At 36.1% G+C, this 14758-nt stretch overlaps 1 protein-coding gene across 1 annotated transcript in view; it reads left to right on the top strand.

The window, feature by feature from the left end:
* The window catches only part of LOC130218719 (transcriptional activator GLI3-like), a 300195-nt gene extending 287427 nt beyond the window's left edge, over positions 1-12768 (top strand). Inside the window, 4 exon segments of the mRNA XM_056450972.1 lie at positions 3962-4078; positions 4080-4214; positions 8204-8603; positions 8934-12768. Of these exon segments, the coding sequence (XP_056306947.1) occupies positions 3962-4078; positions 4080-4214; positions 8204-8603; positions 8934-11107 (2826 nt within the window). The 3' untranslated portion in view covers positions 11108-12768.
* The last annotated feature ends 1990 nt before the right edge of the window (positions 12769-14758 follow it).

Genomic DNA, 14758 nt, shown 5'->3' with positions numbered 1-14758 from the left:
GACTTTCCAATATAGAAAGTACAACAAGTTATAAGTTAGAGAAACTTCCAAAGGTTTCATTTCACATTCTCTCTGGCACTTCATTACTACAGTACTATACAGTCCCAAGCATTTTGCCATAGTTTTTGTCAACATAGGTAATGGGTACCATGTATTTAGAGTTACTTACATCTACAGTAAACAGAACATAAAAAACACAAATCCAACTTTTCTAAAACGCAGTTGTAATATATTTGTGCTAGGAATGTCATCAGTTAATCAACAGTAGATTTAACTGTGGAGAGAATCAAATAAAGTGCCTCTGCAAGCGCCATATGGAAATCTTTTCATGTTGATCTGAGACTCCTCTTGTGCTTGTTTTTGTGTGCAATGTTTTTTAATGTGAGTTTGAATAACCTTTTTGTGACGTTTATAGCCATACTAAAAGTGGCAGTAGAGCATCATTTATTTGCTTACTAACTTGAAAATGATATACTAGCAAAACATATAGTTTTTACAAGAACACTTAAAACTGTGAACCAACAATATCAATCACTAATATGCCTTTAATACTGCGATAAGGTTTAATGTGTATTAATTACATTATAAACCCATCCATTTATTTGGGAGTGCAGTACATTATCTTGCCCTTCTAACTGGCTCTGGTATTAAGTGTGTTTGCCTTGGCCATGATAAGGTATTAAAATTTATAGACAGTACACAATAATCAATAACAACATGGTACTGTTCATTTAGCTGTTGCAGTTTGGAAATACAGCTGCTAGGCTACAATACATAATAAAATGAAAGTGCAATTTCAATACTAATGAAGCACAATAATGTGCTATTGACCTTATTCTTCAATGCTAAAGTGCGCTTGTTTTCACTATTGTTTTTCAATCTTACTAGGAATAATAAACTGCAGAAAACGGTCAAACTAACCTGCTCTACCAACAAGTGCTTGGATGACTATACAGACAAAGCAGAATAATATAATAAGAAATATCAGTTTCGCAACATCAAGCAGCATAACGAGCTGTTTTAACATCTGAAAATGAATGGAAGTGAATGAGACCGGAAGTCATGAGCCAAAAAAGATTCAAATGGCTTTGCTCGCAATAAATTAGTGATGGTTGAAATTAGTCCTAATCCTATACAGCTTGTTTCATATAATATACATTTCACTAAAATTACTTAACATCTTAAGCTAAATGGAGTATCAGGTTTTTTTTTCATGCAATGTTGTATGAAATTGTCACAATGAATGTCCTAAAATATGAAGTCATAAAATACAATGCAACAACTATGTACTACATCTGACAAGTAGAAGGTAGTGAATTTAGTTACTTTTTTATAGGTTTGCTTGACACTGATATTTTGTCATGCCACCTCTTATTAAGGTCTTATCTAGTGAAAGATCTGTAATTTTCTTATTAAACCAAACTTAGTTAGATTTTAACCACAATTGCTTATCTTTCACTATCTTTGTAATCCACTTTCATGACTTCACACATTTAGTCTGTGCAGTTTATATTCTGTTGAGTTAGTTGAGTAAGTCTTTCTCTTAAATTTTGGTATGTGGGAGGTAGCCTATAAAATCATGACATGAATAATTACCTTAGTTGCATATAATTATTTATTTAATTGAGTGTTAATGTAAACAACAAATGATCATGGTAATTTATCCCTAATTCCTCATCCCTAATTTTTCCCTATGGAGAGAATACATCACAGAATACAAAGAATGCAAACCAAACTGGACAGAGGTTGATAAGGCTATTCTTTTAGATAAATACAGAAAAAAAGCATTAAAACATCAAGCATAATAAGCATGAGTTCACGAAAAGAAACAGGTAGATTTTGAAACTAAATAAAATCTTAATAAAATAATTCATCATTGATAAAAAGGGATTAAAATGACAACAAAATTGGTGACTGACTGGCCAACAACTGGCAAAACAAAACACAAAGAATGACTTTAAATGTATTAACTCAAAGAGCATGAATTGAAAAAAATTATTACTTTGTAAACATCATTTTATATTGTGTGCAGGTATTACATCAACTGTGATGAGATTACTGTATACATTGCCATAGTGTTTTACAATGTAATTTGTCAAAAAAAAAAATATTACATTATTTATTTTTAAATCTTATTACAATGAAAACATATTTTTGCATCATGAGCTCAAGATTTTATTGTTTTAAGAAAATTATTTCAGTATGAACATTTCATTAAAAAATAATCTAAGTTGCTACAGACACATGAAAAGTGTAATAATATGTAACACACCTCAGTTTTTGCTCCATATACTTCCTTTCATCTGCATGTGAATTCAGTACAAATGCAAGCTGGATGTTTTCCAGTGATGGGTTACAGCTAGAAGTGCATCCGCTGCGTAAAACATATGCTGGATAAGTTGGCGGTTCATTCCACTGTGGCGACCCCAGATTAATAAAGGGACTAAGCTGAAAAGAAAATGAATGAATCAAGAGCTTTACAATGAAGAGTTTAATCCACACCTTTTCACAGCACCATCCGACCGTTTGCATTCTTAGGACCCTATCATATACCCGGCGCAATGCAGCACAAGGCGCAACGCAATTGTTGCTTGCTAGTTTCAGCTCAGCGCAAGAGTCATTTTGACGTTTTGCACCATGCTGTTTAAATAGCAAATGCATTGCACTCATATGTGCGCCATAGGCGTTCTGGTCTCAAAAGGAGGTGTGTTAAGGCGCATTGCTAGTGCGTTGCTATTTTGAGGAACTAAAATAGTTTGTTCAATAGACCAGCTAGGAGGAGGTCTAAAGTCCAGCGCAGAGCGCGTTAATTGTGTGCCTCCTTTAACATTGCTTAAAACACACAGGATGTACAGCAATACGCAAATATCTTTACAAATAAAAAAGAATTAAAGGATTATAATATTACAAAAATTATTATTTTCTACATATATATATATAAAAACTACTTTTTAATGCCTTTATCTCGGGGGCTTTTTCAGTTATCCATGACAATTTGCTTTTGTATAATGTTATTATTAGTAGTAGTTTATTTATTATATGCAAATTTATATTTGTTTTATTAAAAACAAGCTTAGATTTGCCCACCTGTCAGGTTTTAGACCATATGGGGCATAGCATGTGTATTTGTAAATAACTCAGTTTTGACCACACTTCGTTATTATTGATAATTTTTTCGTTTGGAAATTAGAACGGAATTTCGAAATCATTTTGAAACAAATCTTTGCACTTAACAAACTAAATGTATTATGTAGGCTAATGGATGTGCGTACAACACATTTCCTTATCCACGAAAGAGAGTGAAATTGAAAGTAAAGACTTTGAATTTCATGGTTTTTAACCTGAAGAGTCCTAAAAAGGTCCTTGAATTTTAGGTGTAGGAAAATGGTAACACTTTATTTTCATGGCCATTTGAGTATAGTAGACTGTCTGCTTAATATCTGTTGATACTGCTCCTTCAACAGACATTTAACTGACTATAAGAAACTTTGCCAGTTACTTACACTAACCCTAACCATAACCCCAACCTAACAGTCTACTTATAATCTAATGAGAATTAGTTTGGCATGTAGATGCATTGTGACTTAAATTCAACAAACGAACCATCAAAATAAAGTGTGACCGGAAAATATATTGAATTAAATATTCTCAAGACATTGGGATTGATTTTGTTGTTGTTGTTGTTGTTTTGGAAAGTTTTGTTCCATATTTATCTTGCAAGCACTGTCAACAATTATAAAAATGTGTGTAAGTTGACATGGGGCTGTGAAAGCTTTTTTGTGTGAGGCTGCTTTTACATAGCATCATGGGAACTAAATGCCTGTAGTTCATTCCGATTCACTCTTTGAATTTTCGCTGAACTTTTATATTACAGCTACATCACACTCTACAGAAATGTATAGCATGCATTGGTAAAAGTTTAATTTTATCATATGCAAATGCTCTTTTTTATTTCTCTCAGAAACCCTATGTGTGTAAAATTCCTGGTTGCACTAAGCGGTACACTGACCCCAGCTCCTTAAGGAAACATGTTAAAACTGTTCATGGTCCTGAGGCCCATGTCACCAAAAAACAACGTGGGGGAGACATACCCACGACCGCCACCTCAACCACGAGAACCTGGAGCAACCACTGACCAAAAGGAGTATACCCATGCTACCTCAAAACAGGAAGAATGTCTGCAAGTCAAGTCAATCAAAACAGAGAAGCCCATGGTAAGCCTCCTTTCATGTCAAAAATCAAGAATAAATTTAAGAAAATTATATATTTATAGCATAATTAAATTGAAAATTAATAACCCTCTTTTGATTTTTTTTCCCCAAATATTTTTTTTCAAGTATTTTCAAAATGATGTTTAACAGAGCAATGAAATGTTCACAGTATTTTATACCTTCTGAGAAATTTGTTTTATTTTGCCTTGAATAAAAGCAGTTTTTTTTTTTAAATACCATTGTAAGGTCAAGATTATTAGCCCCTTAAGCATTTTTTTCTCATAGTCACACTGTCATAGTCATACAAAACAAACCACTGTCATACGATGACTTGCCAAATTACCCTAACTTGACAAGTTAACCTAATTAACCTAGTTAAACCTTTAAAATGGCACTTTAAGCTAAATTCTAGTATCTTAAAAAATGTAGTAAAATATTATGTACTGTCATCATGGCAAAGATAAAACAAATCAGTTATTAGAAAATTAGTTTTTAAAACTATTATGTTCAGAAAAGTGTTGAAAAAATCTTCTTTCTCTTAAACAGAAATTAGGGAAATAATAAAAATGAATTAAACTTAAGGAGAAGGGCTAATAATTCTGACTTCAACTGTACGTATACACACACAGTTGAAGGCAAAATGATAAGCCCTCCAGTGAAATTTTTGTTCGTTTAAAAATATGTCTCAAGTGATATTTGGCAAGTTGCCATGTTCAAATAAATAACTGAATATCTTTTTTCCACTGCCACGCATTACATGTCCTCTCTTACTAAGGACAGTGGGTGATCAGGTGAGAATGGTGATGTCTTTTTAGGTCTGCTTTTTTTTACATTTTCATTTCACTTGCTGTTTCAAGTCTAAATCATTGCTTGAGCTATTCATTCAGTCATTGGTCGACCATGTCATGTCTTAGTTTAATAATTATGCTGCTTGTAAATGCATTCTAGTTGTGGTCAAAAAAGTTGGCATTCTTGGTAAATATGAGCAGTACTCTTTTATGTTTATATTTTTCTTTCATACATTAATGTTTCATTGAAATAAATATTAATATAAATTAAAACTGGGGAAGAAAAATCATTATGAAATAAAGGTTTTTCTCCAATTCATGTTAGTCAACATTGTTGGCACTCCTTTATCAGATGCATTTTTGCATCCTTCATTTGCCCAGATAACAGTTCTAAATCTTTTCCTTCAGAATTTTTCCTTACAGAATCTTTCCAGATCCTTCAGGTTCTCTGACCCATGTTGGTGTTCTTTCCCCTTTAGTTGACCCACTAATTTTCCATAGGATTCGGTTCAGGAAACTCAAATGGCCATGGCAGAATCTTACATTTTATTCAGTGACCCCTTTTTGTTTCAGTTTTTGGTTTTTGTGTAGATCTTTGACGATATGCAACATACAACCTTGGTCCATTATAAAACTTCTAGAAGTTACACTTACGGTCAGGTTTTCATTTTTATCTGATGGTACATGACTGTATGTATGGTTAGATTTTTGAATAAAAAATATTTTTCCCAGCTTTCTTTGCTCATAGTTACCAGAAATGCAAATAATTTTGAGAATGAATATATTTAAAATCAGAAAAAATATATATCTTGCAACACATTTAAAAAAAAAGTTGGAACAGTAAAGCATTTACCACTTTGTATTGTTGTCATTTCTTTAACACTTAAAAGATGTTTAGGGACAGAAGACACTAAGCGATGAAGTGCTTTAGGTGATTTTGTACCATTCTTCCTGCAAACATGTCTTAAGGTGGGGAACAGTACGGGGTCTATGTGTCACATTTTGTGCTTCCAAAAGCGCCACGCATTCTCTATTGAAGACAGGTTGAGACTGCAGGCAGGCCAGTCAAGTACCTGCATTCTCTTCCTCCACTACCAGGACTTCGAAATAAGTGCAGAATGTGGTTTTGCATTGTCTTGTTGAAATATGCATGGGCCTCCCAGGAAGGTGCTCATAAAATCTCTGTGTACTTTTCAGCATTAATAGTGCCATCAACAGAAGTGCAAGTTACCTTTGCCAAGGGCACTGACACAACCCCATACCACGACAGACCCTAGCTTTTGGATATGTTGTGGTAATAGTCTGTTGGTGATCCTTTTTTCTTTGGTCCAGCGCACACGGCATATATTTCTACCAAATATACCTGAAATACAGATTTTTCTGAGCACAGTACACATGATGGTGCATCCCAGATGCCTCCGAGCCCAGAGAAATTGACGGCTTCTCTGGACAGTGTTAACAAAGGGCTTCCTTTTGGCAAAATACAGTTAAAACTGGCATTGTAGTTGTTACTACGTATTGTGCTACTTGACAGGTTTGCCAAAATAGTCCTGAGGTCATGCGGTGATATCGCTCATACGTGAATAATGATTCTTGATTCAGTACCACCTAAAAAGATCACAGATGTTCAGCTTAGGTGTTGCGCCCTTGTCCTTTACACACTAAAATTCCTCCAAATTACTTGAATCATTTAATTATGCACTGTTAAAAGTGGAATATCTAAATATCTTCTATTTATTTGAGTAACATTGTTTTTAAACATTTCAATAATTATCTCACATATTTGTTGGCAAACTGATGATCCTCGGCCCATCTTTGGTCCTAAAGGACTAGACCTTTCTTGGATGTTGCTTTTGTACCAAATCATAATTACAATCACCTGTTGACATCACCTGTTTCAAATCACATCATTATTTAACCAATTTGAAATGTGTTGCAGATCTGAATGAAAGGAAAGGATGTATATTTACAAATTAAATCAAGTTGACCAGACAAAACAGTAATACTTTGTGTTCATAGTCAATTCAAGCCCGTTGGTTGGTTGGTTTATTTATTTATTCATTGTTTGTTTGTTTGTTGTCATAATGCTGTTCATATGGTAAAATGAGTATATATCAGATTGCAAGCTACGTCTGGTAACTAACTGTATGTGTACTTTGCTTTGTACAGTCTTAAAAACAAAGCTTACTTTTTTGTATCACTGGTTTTGTACAGAACATTTAACATCCATACTCTTTGTTGTCACAATATTATTCCATATGGTCACATGAGTATTACATTATATCAACATGCATGATCAAGTACCTTTAGTCATTTGTCATTGGTATCATTGGTTCTATGAAAAAATTTTAACTCCAAATGGTTGATCTAACCAAACACAATCTATTCGCACGTAATTAGATGCATGACTATTTCGAGTTTACTCGATTTATTTGCACTTCATTTGTAAGTTAAATTCACTTCACAATCAAAGTGGATTCTCGTCATGGGAGGGGTGTCTGTCTGCCTGGTGAATCCAGTTGCGTTGCTAAATAGCTAACATGGATTTTATTGAGAGAATAGCTGTGCTTTATGTGCTTTAGTAAGGCTGAATAATGGAATATGTTCGTTCAGTGCATTTTAATTACAATTAACCCTCAAACTGTATTATTTACTTTTTACTAATTCTGATTTTGCTAGCAACATTTAGTCAACAATGTACAATATAAACATTTTACCTTTAAATATATTATTTCTAACCTGATATTAAAATTAAATGCTTAGTTAATTTAGCACCATTAAACTACCTGTTTTCCTGTCAGTATGGTAGGAAGATTTGTTTAATATAAATGAAATTAAAAATAAAGTGGAGTATGTATTTGAGGATGTTAACTACAACAGGATCATTGACTGGCTGTTTTAAAGTAACAGAATGTAACAGAGCACAATTATAACATTGTTTTAATTCCCAAAACTCATTATTTCTAATACTTTACATACAAAAACTTGTGTACTTTTTATACACAAACAAATTGCTCCTTTTTAGGCGTAGTGCAAGTTGAAAAATTGGGATGCAGCATGGGACTCCAGGGGCAAACCTCTGCTTATTTTTTTTATTTTTTTTACATGTTAGAACGTAATTAATATTCTCTACATAGATTTATCTGTTAAACTTGCTGGAAATTCAACAATAGTCAAAATATATTAATTTCTCTCATTTCTTAGACGTCTCAGTCAAGCCCTGGCAGTCAGTCTTCATGCAGCAGTGACCAGTCCATCAACGGCCCCCATATCAGCCAGGGAGTCCAGCTTACTGTGAACAGTATTGGGCTTGCGGGGGAGGTGGCAGTACTTGAGGACATGGAAAATGAAGAGGAGGATGAGGAGAACAGAGAAGGAGATAAGGAGGATGCCCCCATTATGGACTCTACAGTATCCACTGCAACATCCACTGCGGCAACAATAGTTTTGCAGACTCACCGAAGTGTTGGACGGCCCCTACGCTGGATGGAGCATGTTAAGATTGAGAGGTTACGGCAGGTGAATGGAGCTGTGCCTAGGCTAGGATTCCTGCCTCCAACACCGCCCCCTAAAAGCCAGGCCATGCCTACCCTCACAGGAAAGGGTAAGTCTTACTTTCCAAGCTTTGTCAACATATCAGACTTTACAAATTTAATTGCAGACCCACAAGCATTCTTCTAATCTTTTAAACTAGTTATCCAAAAAATAAATCTGTCATCACCTTGATCTTATTTCAAACTTGTATTTTTATTCAAAAGTCACATTGAAGTCATTTTCACAATGTTACATCTGTTCTTTCAGTAATGCAGTTTAATGGCATGATGACAGAAGTTTAATTTCTAGAATAATGTACCCATTAACGTCTAAATATGACTATAATGGCACAATAATGATAAGCTTAACCTCTACTAAATAAAGTATCTTGTATTATCAGGTCAATGCCTTGGGAGGAGTACTTCTGTGAGGGTGCCTCCATGCCCTGAGCCGTCCAACACAGAGCTGACAATTCTGAGTTTGCTGCATGAACGACGGGACAGTAGTGGCAGCAACACTAGCTCAGCTTACCTGAGCAGCAGCCGTCGATCTGGCATTTCCCCCTGCTTCTCCAGTCGCTGTTCTAGCCAGACTTCACTTTCAGAGTACAGCCCCCATCGACATATCCATAATCTCAGTGCCACTGATTCTTATGACCCTATTTCCACTGATGCCTCTCGACGCTCCAGTGAAGCCAGCCAGTATGATGGGGGAAGTTCAAGTGCAGTGGTGTTTGGTGGAAGTGTAGTTTTTAAGGGCAGTGGTATGGGATCAAGAGGGGATCTGAACCTCACTCCAGCTCAACACTATAACCTAAAGGCCAAGTATGCAGCTGCAACAGGTGGACCTCCTCCCACACCCTTGCCCAGTATGGGGAATATAAGCCTAAAGACTCACTTGGCTTTGATGGAAGACAGAAAGAACACCGACCAGCTTACACTACCACCACTGGTCAGGTCACGTCGCTGTAGTGATGGTGCACACAACTTGCATGACAGTCAAGAAGTGTATCAACGAAAGGGAACATACTCTGGTGGTGGTCCAGGGAAAAATGATCGAAGAGCTAGTGATCCTACACATCACAAACAAAATGTTAGTTCTTATGGCTTGCCACAAGTACGACATTTCAGTAGTGTAAACAATATGACTTCATCACCATATCCTGCTAGTTATGGTTACTCAAACAGAGAAGATCACGGTCTAAACCTACAGAATTACACTTGTCAAGTAGATAGCTTTCAGAGTGATCTGCACTCCCCTTGTCCTCCTAGCATCATGGAGCAATCCACACTTGAGAACGTTTCCATGAGCCAGGATGGTCTTTTGTTACATGTCAATAAAAACATCCAGCCTGACTTCATGCAGTATCTCCATTCCCAATCAATAAATAACCAAGACAACCAAAGGCCTATTATCAGTCCCGCAGATAACCAGAACTTCCTCAGTCCACGACAGCAACAAAAAGGGGTAGAGCAAGAAGACACTAGTATAGATCTGATGCCTATCCAGTCGAATGAAGTGAGCTCTGGTAGTGCTGATGTTACTATTCCAAGGCAGCAGTTTCAGAGGTGTGGCAGATGGTCAGACCAGAGCTCAGTAAGCAATCCCTTTGGTCGATTTGGAAACATGGTTGTACAACAGCAGCATATAGATTTCATTGATCAGCACTCAGCTCTTCAACACATGGCAGATTTAAGCTATGGCTGCAGAAATTCAGAGCAGCATCTACAAGTAGCAAAACCAGTCCAAGAGAAGTCCAGGTTGAAAACAGGCATTAAGACTGAGTCTTTCTCAACCTTCCAACTGGAATCAAAACACAGCAACTTTGGTCGACCAGACTTCTCTCATATTTTTTCAGCCCCCATTCATCAGAAATGTTCCCAACATACAGCTGTATCCCAATCTCATCTCCAGCAAAATCAAATAACAAATCAAGTCAGCAGCAATCTGTTATTGCAAAGACCAGGTAACTGCAGCTTACTACTGGCTTACCGGCCTCAGCCAGCTGTCAACACTTCCTACTCCACTAGGCAGGATATGAACAGCCATAATGTACAATTATGCCACCCACAAAGCTTGAAAAATGGACTAGGCACCAATTGTTCACTTTCAAATCAGGTTTCCGTTGTGAAGCTTGATCAAGTTGATCACCTTCAAACCAACACTTGCTCATCAATTCAGCAACAAAAGCCTGTGTTCATTGACAACTGTTTTGACCCAGAAGAGTCCAAGATCTCTCACAACATAGTACAGTCATGTCTAATGGAATCATTGATGGCAGAGAAAGAAAGAATTTCTGAAGTTCTTCTGTCATCTGGGGTTAATCAGGTGACTAGCACAGTAGAAAGAATCCCAGCTGATAATGTTGGTTTAGGAATTTGTTCCATTGTTGATGATAGTTATGAGCAGGGCAGCGTAGTATCTGGCATGACTTCCTCTCGACTGAGTAATTCTCATGCTTCCTCTGCATTTCACGGTGTGAATATAGGCACAAACAACATGGCTATCAGTGACATGAGCTCCCTCCTCACCACCCTCGCTGAAGAGAGTAAATTTCTGGCAATCATCCAGTAGTCTGAACTGCCCCACCAAAACAAAAAAATGTTTTATAGTTAACATAAATTTAACAGACTTGTGCATGTAAAGATGTGGGATGAGAAAAAAAGCCTTATGAACACTGTTTAACAGGCAATGTTGATAAAAGAGTTGCTACAGACTCTATTTTGATGGGGGTTTTTTTCGTCTTCCTAGAAGATGATCATGACCGAAAGAGGCACCAATCTTTTTTGCCTCAGTTTTCTTTGTTGATTTTGCTCCTATTAAGTTCTTTTGCACTGTTGTTACAAGTGCATGCCATTTTTCTTAAATACTAAATTGTGCATAGTTTTCACTAAACTGAGTAGGTTAACTCATTGTGTACCTTTATTTTAGAGTGCTTTACAAATTACTAAGAAGGTGTAAATACACACAGACACGACTGTCAACAAGTTAAGACAGGGTTAAATATTTTTACAGGGAAAAAAATCATGTTTACTAATGTTGTAGTGATTTCAGCTTTAACAAATTTTGTTTTGGCCAATTTTCACACCATCACTAGAAAGAGGAACATTTTGTAATGTGAGCAACAAATCATCTAGAGCTGATATATCTGTATCTTTACTATATTGCTATAACTTTGTAAATATTTTTTCTTTGTTTACCATAATAATTTACATTTTACATATTTTTTATATAACAGTTAATGACTGGGGTCAATGTTAAGCAGTACTTCATGTGACATATGTCAAGAAAAAAAAATATCTGTGATCATTTTAGTAAGGTCAATGTTTTGGTTATTGCACAGATGATTTGGAATTTGGGAACAAAAGATGTTGTTTAATGTGTAAATTCATGTTTAAATTTATCTAAATATGTCAGTAATTTTATTTGTTATTTTGTAAGAGTCGGTAGTGTGCTGTTTTTGTCACAGCAGTGCAGTAAATATATAGTAAGATGTCACGTATACCTTGACTTTTTAGATCAACTTGTTGTCTGTCTACACATTTATGATTACATAAACAAAATTCAAATTTATATACACAATGGCACATCAAGAGCAAAAAGCGTTTTAAGCAGTATTAAAACAATCTGCAATGTCTAACTGCATTTGTACAGTTTTTTAAAGATGTACTCTAGCAATTAGGTAATGTTTTTGTACAGTTATTTCTGCAGTCGTATTACAGTGACTTTTATTTTAATCACAAAAGTGGTATGACCCATTCCAATAGGACACGATCAGAAGGTTTACGCCTAAGGTATGTGCCTTATTTATGCCTGTCCATACAAAATAATCACTGCCGTTTTACTTTTTTACGCAAATTATAGAAAAACAAAAAGGGAGGATTCCTATGACTTCATGTTTTGGTTGGGCATTGAGAAATGTTACATGTAAACATTGTTGTTTCTGTTGTTGATTTCTTCAAGCTTGTAAATGCATATTAATTCGGTACACTGTAGTCAGAATAGTTTGCATCTGGAGTCAGAATTAGAAAAAAATATATATCTTCCTAAATATCTTATTCTATAAAGCAGGAATCTCTGTGTTTTGTCCTACATTTAAACAAGGAAATTAAAATAGAGTCATGGTGCCTAGCACTTTTAAACTGGGAACAACTCTTAATGCTTTTTTATATAAGATTACGACAATTGTTTGTATGGTTTTAATAAAAAATAAAAACATTTAAATTACATGATTATCTTGTTGCCAATATGTGTTGATGTTTTTTTTTTTTTTCATGTTTTGAGTACACCAATCATATTTGCCAAATAACTTTTGCTATGTTGTACATAACATTAGATGTAACATCAGTAAACAATACTAAAACGAAGGCCTACTTAGATCCAATACATATAATAATATATATAATACTACATCAAAATGTATAATATTTAATCTAGCTTTTGCTTATACTGTATTTGTAAGGATTTACATTTACATTTACATTTAGTCATTTAGCAGACGCTTTTATCCAAAGCGACTTACAAATGAGGACAAGGAAGCAATTCACACAACTATAAGAGCAGCAGTGAACAAGTTCTATAGACAAGTTTCAGGTGTGTAAAGTCTAAGAAGCTAAGAAAAAAATTTGTATTTTTTTTTTTTGAGAGAGAGAGAGAGAGGGCACAGTTAGTGGTATAGCCAGAGAGGCAGTTGCAGATTAGGAAGGAAAGTGGAGACTAAACAGTTGCGTTTTTAGTCATTTCTTGAAGACAGCAAGTGACTCTGCTGTTCTGATGTAGTTAGGGAGTTCATTCCACCAACTGGGCAGATTGAATGTGAGAGTTCGGGAAAGTGATTTCTTCCCTCTTTGGGATGGAACAACAAGGCGACGTTCATTCACAGAACGCAAGTTTCTGGAGGGCACATAAATCTGCAGAAGTGAGAGCAGATATGAAGGAGCCAAGCTAGAGGTCACTTTGTAAGCAAACATCAGAGCTTTGAATTTGATGCGGGCAGCAACTGGCAGCCAGTGCAAACGGGTGAGTGGAGCGTGACATGTGCTCTTTTGGGTTCATCAAAGACCACTCGTGCTGCAGCGTTCTGAAGCAGCTGAAGAGGTTTGATAGAACTAGCTGGTAGCCCGGCTAGCAGAGAGTTGCAATAGTCCAGTTTGGAGAGAACAAGAGCTTGAACAATTAGTTGAGCTGTATGTTTAGATAGGAAGGGTCGGACCTTTCTGATGTTGTAGAGTGCGAATCTGCAAGATCGAGCAGTTCTAGAAATGTGGTCAGAGAAGTTCAGTTGGTCATTAATTGTTACTCCAAGGCTTTTTACCATTTTGGATGCAGTGATGGTTGCTCCGTCCATCTGGATTGAAAAGTTATGGTGAAGAGTCGGGTTGGCAGAAACTTCAAGCATTTCTGTTTTCGTGAGGTTTAGCTGGAGATGATGATCTTTCATCCAGTGTGAAATGTCTGACAGGCAGGCTGAAATGCGAGCTGGAACCGAGGGATCGTCAGGGTGAAAAGAGAGGTATAGCTGGGTGTCATCAGCATAGCAGTGGTAGGAAAAACCATGTTTCTCAATAATCAAACTTGTATGGTGTTAGTTAATCAACCATTTATGTTCACATGCATCCATTTTTGCTTTGAAAAGAATATGTGTTAATGGAATTTTGTCCAGCAGCATGGTGGATTATTGCACTGTTGCATCACAGCAAAAAGTTGCTGGTTCAAGTACTGGCTGTGCCAAGTGGCATTTCTGTGTGAAGTTTTTAAAATTCCCCTGGTTTCTCTTACAGCCCAAAGCAATGCCTTAAAATGCTTTAACCTTAAATGTTTTTTAAATAATAAAAAAATAGGCAAGTTAAATATATATAATATGTATTTATATAGTGCATTTACACCCAAAGTGCTTCACTATCATGATAGGGGCTCTCCACACCACCACCTGTGTGCAGCATCCACTTGGATGAAGCGACGGCAGCCACAGGACAATGATGCCAGTACGCTTACCACACATCAGCTATTGGTGGAGTAGACAGACAGTAATAGAGCCAATTCAGTGGTTGAGAGTGATTGGGAGTCCATGATTGATAAGGGCTGATGGAGGGAATTTAGCCAGGACACTCCTACTCTTTACAAGAAATGCCATGGGATAAAAGGCCCATAACCACACTGTAAAGCCCAACAGTCAACTTTATCAAATGAAATGAATGTAGTTAACTCAAACTTTTTCTACTCATT

This window comes from Danio aesculapii, chromosome 24 (genome assembly GCF_903798145.1).
Source record: "Danio aesculapii chromosome 24, fDanAes4.1, whole genome shotgun sequence".
NCBI lineage: Eukaryota > Metazoa > Chordata > Actinopteri > Cypriniformes > Danionidae > Danio > Danio aesculapii.
This window is presented reverse-complemented; position numbering and strand designations above follow the sequence as displayed.